Below are 14,159 nucleotides of genomic sequence, written 5' to 3' on the forward strand. Positions count from 1 at the left end.
GGCGAGCTGTTCCCTGGCCGGTTATATTCCTCTGGCCGGCTTACTCCTCTATTTGTTCCATTTCTACGATTTTTCCAAGCGATCCGGAGTTCTGGAAGAGACTAGGAGATTGTTGCACATTTGCAATTGAAATGTTTGCTTCTTGTCCTCTCTTGAATGGATGCATTTAATCTAGCCTGGGTACCATCCTATTTCTATCAAGGCTCCTTATACTCGCTGCCCTAAAAAAAGGTCAGCGAGTGTATCAAAGGAGCCCCGGCAGAAATAGGATGGTACTTAGGCTAGATTGAATCACCATGTACCATAAAACGAGAAGCTTCAGCAGGATTTCGGGCAATGCGGTCAGAATGTCGGATCATCCCTCAAACGGTTCCTAGCCGTCGATGGCTATGGACTAAATCTGGCGTGGCACACGGGGGTGACTTGATAGATGTGCGTCTACTCAGGTTTACACTCCGGAGGGTTGCTAATCCACCGTCAGCCGCCAGGAGACGCGACACCCTGACCTTTGGAAACATTGAGCGAGGATGCGTACAAGGCTTACTCTTCTAGTCTTCAAGCAGACGTGTCAGCTGGATGACAAAAGAGAAGAAAGTTTGCCAAGTAGGGAAAAATAACTTGTCATGGGATCTCAGTCAGTCTTTTGCAGTCTATCCAGCAGTTCACTCCTATCCAGCAGTTCACTCCTAGGCCAATTAACTTCTACTAGACTTTTATTCCTAACTATGCCGAAGTCCGATATTACTATTCTGCCAGACGGGAGTCCGGTGGAGACTATAACGTTACTCGACAAACAACAAGAGGTTCGGCTTCGGCTGTTTTTTTACGCGTTTTCAGGCGTTTTTATCGGGCTTTCTAGTCTTGTGGCAAAATACAATTAACAAAGAAAACGGTACAAAATAGAAAGCCCGATAAACGCCTAAACACACGTCACAAAACTCTCCTTGGAGAGTATACAAGTCTGTGTAGCTCCAAGACAGACATTGGTTGGCTGTTTTTTTCTATATCATTAAATAATTTTCTTTCGATGTGGTAATTTTTTCTAGAAAGACGGGTAAGAGTGACATGTCATATTTCTGTACGTGCGCCAGTCTGTCCAGTCAGTAATACTAGTAGATTATAATATATGTAAGACGAATAGATGATATAGACAAATGCATCCCTTTCTATCTAAAAAGAAGAAGAAGAAAAAGGGCAGGGCATTTTAATGCAAAAAACAATAAGACACCATGTTTGGGCGCTTTAGTTTGAGGCAAACCTATAGGACATCATTTATCTACATGTACATCCATTCTTTATGATGTGGGAACTGATATCTGGAAGAAAAATCGTTACCCTTCTCTAGCAATCCACTTTTTTCTATAGCCTTGTCCCAGAAAACGGGGCCCGGCCAATATCCGCCTTGACATTACGTTCTGAGAGAAGTATTACCCTTCCCTCCGACGTCACATGGAAAGAGCGCAGATTTAACGACCGTCATAAACCCTGGCGCCGACACGCTTGTGTGGTGCGCCATTCAGCCGTAATTTGGCGGGAGGAGGGAAAAGACGAGACCGTGAATCACACATGAAAAATCCCCTGACCTGATTTTATACCGCAGGTTGTTCCTCGGGCGGCAAAGTGACAATCGCGAAGGGTCATAAGTTCCCGGCAGAATCAAATTGAGAGAAGCGATGAAGTGCAAATCTTTGTGGTGTCTGATTGATAACTTCAATGTGCACGGATGACTTACCAGTATGATAGTTGTTCTACGCCACTAAACAATAAATCGAAGATCTTACAGGTGAATTGAAATGGCTCTCAACGCTTACCGGAGAAAAGGGCATGGAGACCCTCTAGTGGAGACATATGGTGTTAGATCTTACATCTCCGTTAAAATGTCTAACGTTTGAATTTTTGAGAATTTCTGTTTGTTTTTCCTAATTCTGGGAGTTTTGCCGCACCGTTGGCTAGTTCGACGGCGCCAAGCCATCTCCCCATCCTGCCAGTCTCTTGTGACACCATCTTCCACCTCACATTCCGCCACTCTACAATATCCAAGCAACTACGGACACATACCAAGACAAACAAACACACGAAACGAAAGAACTAGAAGAACTTTCCGTGATGTTTATCTACCACGTTTCTATCTGCAACCACCAACCGTATGCAGCACACATTTCGGGATGGAAGAAAGATCCCTCAAGATCTTGTTCAATTTCCGAAGGCGCCTGTAAATATACCTTTCATTTGATATACCCAAGGTCAAGAACAGGTGCATTCGGCTGGTGCCGCCCTCTGTATTATTGCTTGTCAAACACACATTTTATGGCTTTACGGAGAAAAGTTAATAAAACATGATATACTGAAATATAAACGTTTAATATAGATAGTGGATAAAGTAGAAAAGTTTACGGCTTGACGTTATGACGTTAACAGATTTTGATCAAACAATAACGACTGTTTTTTTTCCATGCTCGAAAATGTAACATCAGAATGGACCATAAAGAAACGAACGTTCCTATGAAAAATGTGTTTTTTCTCTGTCGTTCTTCTTTTCCCGTTCCAGAGATAGGCTTATTCACGTATCACCATCTTTTCTCCAACACTAATCACCTGTCTCGGGCTGATGAAACCTCACTACACATTATCCCAAGTTGTGCTATACGGTGGTTATTTACGTAACAATTGATTTTCGCCTGGCTATTGCTAATCCTTGTGGCAGGTCAAATTAATCAGCAACTCCGTTTTACAGCCTACACCGACAGCTAACAGGTTGTAAACAGGCCGAGGTTCTGTCATTCCGAAAGGCTATCCCTCTTCTTTGATGGTGATTTCGAAGATACGTTCTAGATAGGTCGATCCTGGCGTCTTTGTGAAGATAAAGTAGTTCTGACGCCTTTCCCGGTGCGCTAACGACCCTCTCTCCTCACACGGGCGTGATATTTTATTCATATCTGCTTTAAGATTATCAAACCTCTTTTCCGGGAGCGTGCTCAGAATCTGGAGAATCTTAAGATGGATGGAGCGAGCTCGGAACGGTCGATCTTTAGAGGCTGTGGTTGGATCGAAAATGGCTCAAGAATTTGCGCGAGTCTCAAGATTTTTATAGGGGCGCAGCTGGAATATTAATCCCCAGTTGAGTTCTATATTGCGAGTTGAGTGAAGTCTTGCTAAAATATTTACAGAAAAAGCTTTATGGAAACAACATTCATCATTTCACTTGGAATACAACGGGGTTAAAGAATAATCATTCGATGACATTATGACCACTCTCCAAGCAGAGGTTAAAGATTTTCTCGTCCTTCTAGGAGTTTTTATTTGGAAATCCATATTGTCAGGTTTTCTTCTTGTCCCTCAGTCTGGTTTTCGTTTTATTCATTTTTGGAAATGATTTAAGAAATGATTTAAAAAGGCGCCCTAAACAAGCCGGAGCCTTACATTTGCTGTAGACGATAGATCATATCTTGTCACTCTTAAGTGTTGCTTTTTACTTCCGGAGGCTATAGGTATATGTGTGTTTGGAAGGTTGTAGAACAACTATAGCTAGCTCCTTTACCCGTTGTGTAGTTATTTGACCCGGACGACTGGACTAATTATCTGCACAAGTGAACACCGGCGCTCGTAACCGGAGGGCACTATTAGTTCTGCAGGGGTCGACGATTCTTCGCTTCATTTTGTTGTCTCTCCTTTTCTTTGTATTCAAAGTTGTTTTCTAGTGTTGGAGGTTTTCATATTTCCTGATTTCTTTCCGTTCCTTCATTCCCCGGTTTATACAAATTTTATAGGGTCTCAACTTAGCATTCCCCGGTTTCTTCCCCGATGAGAAGTCAAAGACAAAGGGGACATTCTTTAAGGTATCTCGGTTGGCTAAATTGGCAATTTGACCTTCCACTGTTTTCTTATTAATGAATTAAGAAAGAATGGAGCCGTAACGAATGTTGATAGATGGGCATTTAAGAATTCTAAATCTGATTTTTTGGGGCCAAATTGATGACGTCATCATTTTTATTACCTCTGATATTATTTTTTTCTATGACAAAATACAGCACTTTGGTACATACCACTGTAATGAAACTTCGTTTTTCGTTGCATAATGATGGAAGCTACAAACGTAGTGTTGCGCAAACTGATATCTACTAACGATCTGTAGTTATTAAGAATTAAAGTTTTTTAATTAGATGAAAACAAACATTTTCTAATTACTACAGATCATTAGTAGATATCAATTTGCGCAACACTACGATTGTAGCTTCCATCATTATGCAACGAAAAACGAAGTTTCATTATATTGGTATGTTCCAAAGTGCTGTATTTTGTCATAGAAAAAAATAATATCAGAGGTAATAAAAATGATGACGTCATCAATTCGGCCCCCAAAAAATCAGATTTAAAATTCTCTGAAGCCCATCTATCAATATTCGTTACGGCTCCATTCTTTCTTAATCTATTAATAAGAAAACAGTGGAAGGTCAAAATGCCAATTTAGCCAACCGAGATACCTTAACAGGATGTACTAGTATTCTGTAACGCAACAGCAATAGCGCATGGGCCTTGTCAAATGTCAATATGACAAACAAAAGAGGTAAACATGAAGAACTGACGTCATATGTAACTTGTGTTGAACTTTTGAATCTTTAGGCGAGGTCACATTGTCAAACAGTTTAATCGGCAATGGCAAAGCCGTTTAGGTGAAACACTTTGATGACTGAATAAAGAGTAGTCTAAAGATCATAACACACGCATTCCTGGTAATATGTTAGACGAAATAAGCCTTTGCGTTGTACATTTCAAAAACACCAGTCAGGAAATCGACAGAGATCTATGATGTCATTCTTCCGATTGTAACCCGATAGGGGCCGAAGCCAGGAAGTGGGGCTGCCGAACTCCGCCGATGTTTACCGAACATTGTCGAAGACGGGAACCAAAATGGCCGCCAGTGGACCGCTGGATTTGAGCTGTCGGGGTTTGTACGCGAGAATTGCGGCTGTTAGGTAGTTCTGCGACGGATTTCCGAGATGAGCTCAACGGAGAGCTTCGACGACACCTCCAGCGGCGGTGACGTCGCCGGATACTTCAAATCAGGTGGGGAAAACACGAGCCTGATCGGCGTAAATAGCGTGGTTTGACCCCAGTGTTACCCCAAGTGTTCTGCTGCTGCACTGCAGCTGTTGTGATCATGCTTGGCCCGATTTTTTGTGCGAGCCCCGATTTCCCCACACCCTTTCTCGACCCAAACGTAAAACCAGCCCCGAACCGTTGCGAAATTTTCCGCATCCATCGCCAAATCTTCACACGTGTGTTTGTCGTTGGTTGGAGCGACGTTAGGTGAACCGCGGAGACGGGCAGCGGCCAAACGGTCCCACCGGACCGCAAGCCCAGTTTTCCCACCCCCGGTAAACAACCGCCCGGTCTGTTCCCGTCTCGCCCTCTCCCTCTCCTAATTTTCTGCTCTGATATTTAGCCTACATTATCAGACAGCCCGCAGACAGCACGGGAAAACCGTGGGGCTTTGATCTTTGTGTTTCCCCCCTGTTTCAGGTGGATTCGCGCAGGAGAAGTCTTGGTATGCTAAGCTCCAACTGGCTTTTGTTAGGGGTATTTCCCCTTCTGTCAGCAAGACGTGGTAGGGGTGGTGAAATAAAATCCATACTAACGTCTCTCGCCCTAACTTTATTTTAAATCCCCTGTAACCACACCTGAAAGCTAATGTAGAACACACAACTTACAGAAGCATTTGTCCTAGAAATATCCGGTACAATTTGTCAGACTGCACCTCTATAATACAGAGGTGGTCCAACCCACGGTCTCACATTTCCTAAATAATCTAATCACTACCACCTTTCCTGAAAGATAACAACAAGGGACCAACCTGGCTTTGATTGACATCTGTCAAGCTATTCATCAGCCACTGTGTGTAAACAGCACATACCTCGCTATTATTTATTGTGAGAAGTAAACACGTCCTCACTAAAGCTGTCAACAGTCAAGGATGTGGTTTCATGCTAATTGTTTTCTTCCTGATAAATCAGACTTTAGTGAGAATATAACAGTAGAAGATGGAATGTGTGGAATCAAAGTAAATGTGAACAGCCAAGCACAGAATACTTGATAGTTTTATTTGTAGATACACATTGAAACATATATTCCTTCCTCTTAGTGTTGTGGGCTACACACATGTAAATTACTGTTTCACAAGTAGATGCCTCTATTTGACTTGTGATTAGCACCACCACATCGACCACTCCCAAATATTTATCCATTTTGAAAAAATAAACAAAGACAATAGTTCCTATTCTGATATCCATTTCTTAGCCATCAGCTTCTTACGAAGATTGAATCACAGAAGCCATTTCGCCACCTTGATTTACATTCGTGTATCCATCAATACAGTATGGATTAATCAATATGAACTTATCAACCATGGTATTTGATAGGATTACAACAGTAGAAAAATACATGCTTGCATTAAAAGTGAACTAATTTGAGTAGGGTATTGTACAAGTGAAAGCTAATACAGCTGCCCCTGTCCTTGTAAATGGCTTATAATTCAGGGGAGATTCATTAGATGAGTTTAACTAGGCCCCTGTGTTGACTTGGAATACACTTATTTGCATATTTTCTGATACCAAGTACACATATAATGGTGAGAGCACAGGTGACTTTAGGTTTTGCTTCTTTTCAATTTTTTTTTTCTTTTCAAATTAAAAAAAAAATTCTTTCCCCAGGAAATCAAATGATTCATCCATTAAGACCCTAGGGCAAGTAATATATGGAGCTGTCAGTTTGTAGCAAATCAAACATAGCTACTATTTCCAGTGACTGTACACAGCTATGCTGCTATAGTCACGTAGGGTACGTCACTCCGGAGGTGAAGATGTCAAAATAACACTTGGTTCATAATGACACAAGCTATCTAGGTCACAGTTTACTCACTCCTTTTAAGTCTCCATCTTTGACTTGTTAAGTGTCCGTGTTTCCTTACACCCTACACATGGAGTAGGTTTAACTGTTGAACCCAGAATTGGAGGCCATCAGTTAGATACACCTCTGTGACTACATTCGACATTGTTTGACGGTAATGGTGATACGTCTGAGATGTGTGCAGGTCTTGGAGAAAGTGGCTTAGATGGAGTAACTGTCCGTCAGTCTATCATGGCCATATTAAAGGGGAGAGGTCAAGGTAGCAGGGTGGAGCTAAGTGCTAAGAAAAGCAAGAGGGATGTTTACAGGTCTCCAAGTGGCTAACACATCCCCTGTTGACTGCCTGATAGTCCGCTGTTGACTGCCAACCGGCTTTCGCACAGATTTGAGTAGATCACAGGGCTTGACATTCTTTTTTTCTGCAGTGCAGGAAACATTGAAAATTACCTGCACCTGACAAATTTTACCCGCACCAGTCCACTCTTGATTTAGGAAGTATGGATCATATCAAAATTGTTCAGGAACCATTGCTATTTTTTCTTTTGTACTTTATATATGTGGTTACAGTCAATGCAGCTAATAAAAATCCATATTATGCACCTACGTTATTTTAAATATAACACCCAGTTAGTACATGGACCAGTGTAGGTTAGGTGCAGGTAGATACCAGAAATACCTGCACAGCTCCAATTAATATGCAGGTGGTATTTTGAGCCCTGAGATCAGGATGAAGCGAAGCCCTGTAGTGATGATGAGGAAATGAGAATGTCACAGGTACCGGGATCATGGCGCCATAGAGCGAGGGGATGGAGTTGTCTAACTGTCGGCAGCGGTGCCTCTCCTGCTTGTTGATAATGCCGAGCTGTCGGTGAGATGTGAGCTGAGAGGAAGGCTCAAGGCTAAACTTGAACTTGACAGACAGGGTCTTAGCTGGAGCTACAGTGGATTTACCAAGGACTTTCCCACCAAGATGTCACACTCGCAGTCAAAGCTGGCTGCTGGCAAAGCCAGTCTGGTATTATTCATAGCCAACATGCAGTATACTGAATACTAGTACAATACAGAATAACAATGAAAGAAATTTGAAAAAAAAAGAAGACATCATTGAAAGTAATAAGAGCGTTTTTATCTAGCTCAACATACAGACAGTTTTATAAAATTTGGTTTTGTTGTTTATGATCATATGTAATGCTGGCTTTCTCGGCAATACAAATGTACAAAACTATCTGAGGCTGTTTTTTTATAGATAATATTGTAGCCATAGTTTACACATCAACTGACACTCACAAAAGTCACATACTATTCTTCTATTCTAATGTTAAAAGTTACTGTCTGACTCTATTGTAATGGGTAGTGTCAATATTGTGAGTGAATCAGTAAGGCCATATTGGAGGCTAGTGCTGCCAAGGCTTTTTGTGGTATGCACAATAAACCTTCAGGCTAACTCAGATTGATAGCGCTTTGTCGACCTGACCTACTGAACTGTGCTCAGGTCAAGTGTTGTATATATTCTCTGCTCTGAAATTGGACAATGTCCAGTGAAGAAATTGCCACATGCTTATTGCCTTTGTTGACCCAGTTGGCCATTACATATTTGAATGTAGATTGTGTTTGTGTTTGTCTATAACCTTTAGAAGGACCTTGAAAATCACTTGGAAATCTTTTGTTATACTTCAGCAAGCCAAGAAAAATTAGAGGGCAAAGGGTATTAAAGGTCATTGACATCAATTGGTGTTGTAGACTTGTAGTGGTACCAAAATGTAGGTCAGTTTGTGGTACTGGCAAGGTTTTGCAGTCTGGAATGTTTTTGGTTTTTAAAACATACACTTGCTGGAAACTTGTAGCCATAACTTTTATGCCAACCTACATGTAGAAAATATATACCTGTGTGAGCTATACAGGATGTAATTCTTAGCTGGATGAATTATGTCAATCATTGCTATATTTGAAGAAAGTAGGCAAGCTGAAAAAAGATGTACATGTAAATTTAAAGCAATATTCAATGTTTGTGTTCTGTGTGAACCTCATAGTCATACTCATAGATATTACTATCCTGGTATCCAAATGGTACGTTGATGAAGGTTTCCAAAATCATATCCAGTTGCTTGAGTAATTGCTATTTGGCAAACCTATCATGGCTGTGGAGTCTCTTCATTCTACAAGAGTGGATGAAGAGACTCAGCAGCTATGATATATGTGGATACTAGGCTAAGATAGTGTGTGAAGGAAATGGAATGTATAAGGTTTCTCTTCTCTCAAATCTCTAATAGCTTACAGACTTTGGGGTCAATGTGTATCATCTTAATTTCCTTCCATTGCAAGAACCTGCAGTACTCCCCTAATGTGGCATTCTGTACACAGTTATGGTTCCCTCGGGAGTGTGTGATATATTCCTGATGTATTCCATGGGTGTACATTCCAGGCCTAAGTGCTCTTTGGCCATAAAATCCCGACCATGAAGTCTTTAGAAGGAACATTCCAACCTGCAAAATGACTGGAATCATTATTGTGGTATCTTTGCAAATTTGGCCACTTGATTTTATAGATTCCTATTAGAATGTTTTCTTTGCATTCGGCAGTATTTTTGAGGTTTAGAAACATTACAACAGCCAGCAGAGAATATAACTTGTACTGTTTTTGGTAGGAATACGACATATCAGGAAAATGAATGATTATTTGACATAGGAACTTTTCTCCGACCTTTGTTGTAATATGACCTACAAGTGCTAAAAAACTTTTGGTTTGGACCCCAAGTTCTGAAGGTCAAAGGTCAAATGTAGCACTTATGTATGATTCATAGATCTCTGAGATGATAAAATGGAAATCTGATTTTATGAATGACTGTTTCCTGTCAGCAAGCTCACCACATGTCAGTAATTATTCATGTCTACCAATTTTCTCATAAAGAAACGTTATCCAACAATAAAGTAGAGATTTTGCATAAAGCATGATGTCGTTACATACCTGTGGTATGTTACTTTACTGTCTGACATTGTGCTTTTATTGTTGTTATGCATTATACATTATAGGACATGCAAACCCTCACATTGTGATAACTCAATAAGTGCTTTTCCAGAAAGCCCAAAAGGAAAGTGGACACAGTGAAGACAGGTGATCACTGTATGCCTACATGTAGGTCAATGAAAAAATGATCTAGGTGACCATCAAAAAGTGGCTGCACTGAATACTTCTGTTCTGCAGAGTTGGCCATTGTTTTGCAGCCAATTTAAATTTTTGTTGATTTGTGTTGTTAAATCTGTAAAATAAAGCTTTCGAAACCATATTTTCATCAATTTCACGTCATGAAACTTTGAAGTCAGATTTTTTTTACGGACGTACGATTTTTTTTGTCTCAACAAGCAAGTTTCTGTGCTGGGACAGAGGACGGGTCCTAGAGACAGGGCTGGACTATAAATATCTCTTGACAGTAATACATGTAGTGTTTACTTAAAATGGAGGATGAGACCTTGACATTCATAAAGGTCAACTCAGGAGTAGCTTTTTATTGTTGTCCTCTGAGGTCAATAGGTTCTAAGGACTTTGACATCAAGAAACATGGAGGAAGTGACTCAGACTAAGTGGCATTTACAGACAGGTGGTCTTACTTGTACATATATCAAGTGTACTTGAAAGATGATTCAAACAGCTTGATGTTTGTGCACTGACCTTCACTAAGAGTGGTAAGCTGTGAAATGTTGCCTGAAAGAAATTTGTCCCACAAGTTCTAGCCTGACTTAATCACGCTTCTTATTGGCCCGTCCCACATTGACGCGGGGAGGGGCCAGTTACAGCGCCGAACACAACTTCTAAACACACAGGAAGTCCTGTATTGTCTAGACTTGTAAGACATTTTAATCTGATTGAAATGATAGCGGATGCCTCGAGCTAGTGTACCAAAACAAATAGATCTATTCTCTGTTATGTAGCAATGTACCCACATATAAGGAAAACTTGTAAGTTGGTAGAAGCAGACAGTTGTCTTCTGTTTCAGCATTACCATTATCAGAAGGGTGTCATATATAATCACTCCCCTGAAACTTAGAAGACAATACTCTTTTGATAGGTGCTAGAGATCTTTGGATATAGGTATCACTGATCTTCTACTTTGCATAGGGCAATGACAGATCTTCTGTATTGCCATACCCAAGACAAGGAAAAATACTGCATACTATGTACAATGTATATCTTTTACTGTTGTGTGTTCCCCACCATATATGGCATTAGATTTTTTTTCATCAAATGAAGAAGCATTTCAAAATGGTTGGTAATTCACGTTGATAAGATCAAACTACGACCCATAAAATACAGTTTCCCTGTCCAGATGGTGTTGTAATCCTCTAGGCGGGAGCCATCAATACTGATAAGATGGGAGATAGCTCTTTGATCTCCAAGTAGATGTACAGAAAGTGTCAAGAAACGGCTTTTTATGATTTTATTTTGTGTACGCAAGGTAGAAAGAGATGGTTAGAAAAAATACTTTCTAGAAAAAATACATCTCGAGTGACGAGGTATCCACCTCATATCTGCTTGGACATGACGAAGGAATGGGGTGCCATATGTTGTACCAGCAGGTATGGAAACAGAGCCCCTAATCTAGTATATTAATGGCCAATAGAGGACCGTAAACTGCATGTTATTACAACCAATTAGATGGTACAAGTGATATCTCTGGATCTCTCAAATAAATCCCAGCAATGAAAACAGAATCTTTTGGTTCAGTGTAAGTGTAACAGTACAGTTATCATTTGTGATGTTGGTCAGTGATAAAGTTATCACTCGTCAGTTGTTTTGCTATCATTCTCATTCACAGTTTCTTGGACAAATTTTGGGGAAATCCCAATGATATGTATACCTCATAATCATATACAGACAGTCCATCGACTTGATATCCCCAAATGCACTGTTACTAAATGCAACGGATATAGGTCACCCCAAGGATAAAAGTAAACCTGTGTTTCTTCATAATCATATACAGACAGGTGCACATTGTGTATACCGGTGCATCATGAAATTAACCTCATTCCAAATGTTACCTGTCAAATTTGATTTATGAATCTCATGGCCTTATCTCCTATGTTCTTCTTTATGCAGTTTTTATCTTTATATTGAATTAGGATGTGAGTCATGATCACATATCACAGCACTTTGCAACCATTAAGGTACATTCTCGAGATGCTTGTCGTCTGATGTTGCACTCATAAAGATGGTCCTGGCCACCCCTGTATCAGCTTTTATGATGGACTTGTCTGTAGAGCCTAAAAATGTCAATCAAATAAGATGTGACAGTTTTCAGCCAATGGATACCCTGCCCTTCAGAACACTTTGGACCAGGAGGCGTAAGTGGAACTGCGAATGATGTTTTGTTCATCAATAAAAAGTTATTAGGTATGTCTGTTATTACACCCTTACATTGCTTCAGTATTGCTATAAGGTAAATTTGATTACAGATTTCTTTACTATCATTTTATGTTTACAATTTGAATATGGTTTTTAGTGTCTGTTTTGCATCTTTGAACAAAATATCATTACAGGTATTCCAAATCTTGTGTAATAACACAGATCAGATGTAGAAATGATAAAGGTTATAAATTTCTATTGCGTCGTGTACCTTTACACTTACAGTTTATACATTATGACCATGCAAAACGTATAATTATTATGCCACTTTAAATTCTTTGCTCTAGATTGAAAAGAATTATGCTAGCTAGGAAGACTCTGAGGGAAAAGTCTATGCATTCAGGTCCATCCCACTATTTTCACCTGGACTTTTTGCTGACTTTGTTGGTTTTGGAATGTCCTGGAACCAAAGAGATAAATCGGTATGGCCTAAGGGAGTACTATGTGACTATGCAATCTCAACGTTAATAGAGAAAGCCAACATCCAGTTACCAAACATCTGGCAGAAATTGGAAGAGAAAAACAGCCATGATATTATATCTGGCAGTAACCCAGACTCTTGTCTCCATGAACCAAAGCCAGGATTGGTAATAACAACACACAATCTGCTCAAATATGATTGTGGCTTCCGTAATCTGTTTTGGGGCCTGGGTCTACAATTTGTGAACCAATAATTGGCATTATCGAAACCATCCTTGTTCATGATTGCCCATAGGCCAGATTAAGGCTAAACTTTATGACTCAGTGATTTACCTGTAACGCTAGTTCACCTTTATCTGCGGGTTAACCTATATCCGTTGTTTTTCAAAACAGGGTATTTAGGAACATCAAGCCGACGGGCGATAGTTTTGAACTGCAATATACTGACAATACCGAAATTTCAAACCAACGTCTGTCAACGTAATATCCCCAAATACCCTGTTAATAAAAGCAATGGATATAGGTTACCCAATGGATAAAGGTGAACTAGCGTTACAACAGGGTATTTTCCTTCCAAAGATTTAAGGAACCTTTATTGGAAATCATATGCAAAATCTACGAGAGTAAGGTAGTCAGTACCAAACTGACTCCCAGACACTTATACTAGGCTATTAGTATTACTAGTTGTATATTTAGGTGCTCTTACAAGGCAACCTCTCATTGTATTGAATAAGGGGAGGTCTGAAAGAAGGATAATAAGTGTTAAGTTGCTGCACAAAATTTAGGTCATATTTTTCTTCAAATATTGTATAGCATCTCCTTCCCACTTTTCTGTGCCCTATTTTTGCCCCTCTTAGTTGATTACAAATGAAGGAGAAGAGTCTATTTTACAATGTATCTGGGACACACAAGGCATTAATAATCTATAGGAATTGCCTGGAGGCAGTCACAGCACCTGGAAGCCTATACATACAGATAGGAGAAGAACAGGTCGGTTGGAAGTAATTATGCATTGTCAGGAGCTGCCCTAGAACTCAGCATGTCCGACATTTTTGTAGGTCTACTGTAGATAGGGATAGCCACAAATATGTGTGAGTCACTGTTAGGTGATACCTTCATTTTCCTTGTTTATTTGTGATGCATCGAGATAAAAGCATTAGCACCGAACGCAGATGTTGCATGTCAAAGTAATACTGTAATTATTGCGACCCCACCCCGGTAAGACATGATCAAATTTGTCATTTTCTGATGCACAACACACTGAAAAAAATGCTCGAGTACAAAGACATACATTGTTACTTAATACATGTAAAAGATTATAACTGACTACTGTTCATTGTTTCAAGTTCATTAGTATGTCTTTTACTAAAGTTTTAGGATACATTTCCTGGCTTTATGTAAAGAATAGGGATGATCTTTGGTAATACATGGATCCACAA

General features: G+C 40.0%; 1 protein-coding gene across 1 annotated transcript in view; it reads left to right on the forward strand.

Moving 5' to 3' along the window:
• Positions 1-4,860: 4,860 nt before the first annotated feature.
• The window catches only part of LOC118406216 (kalirin-like), a gene marked incomplete in the record, with an annotated part of 160,338 nt that continues 151,039 nt past the window's right edge, over positions 4,861-14,159 (forward strand). Inside the window, 1 exon segment of the mRNA XM_035806117.1 lies at positions 4,861-5,064. Within this exon segment, the coding sequence (XP_035662010.1) occupies positions 4,998-5,064 (67 nt within the window).

The sequence above is a fragment of the Branchiostoma floridae genome, chromosome 18 (assembly GCF_000003815.2).
Source record: "Branchiostoma floridae strain S238N-H82 chromosome 18, Bfl_VNyyK, whole genome shotgun sequence".
NCBI lineage: Eukaryota > Metazoa > Chordata > Leptocardii > Amphioxiformes > Branchiostomatidae > Branchiostoma > Branchiostoma floridae.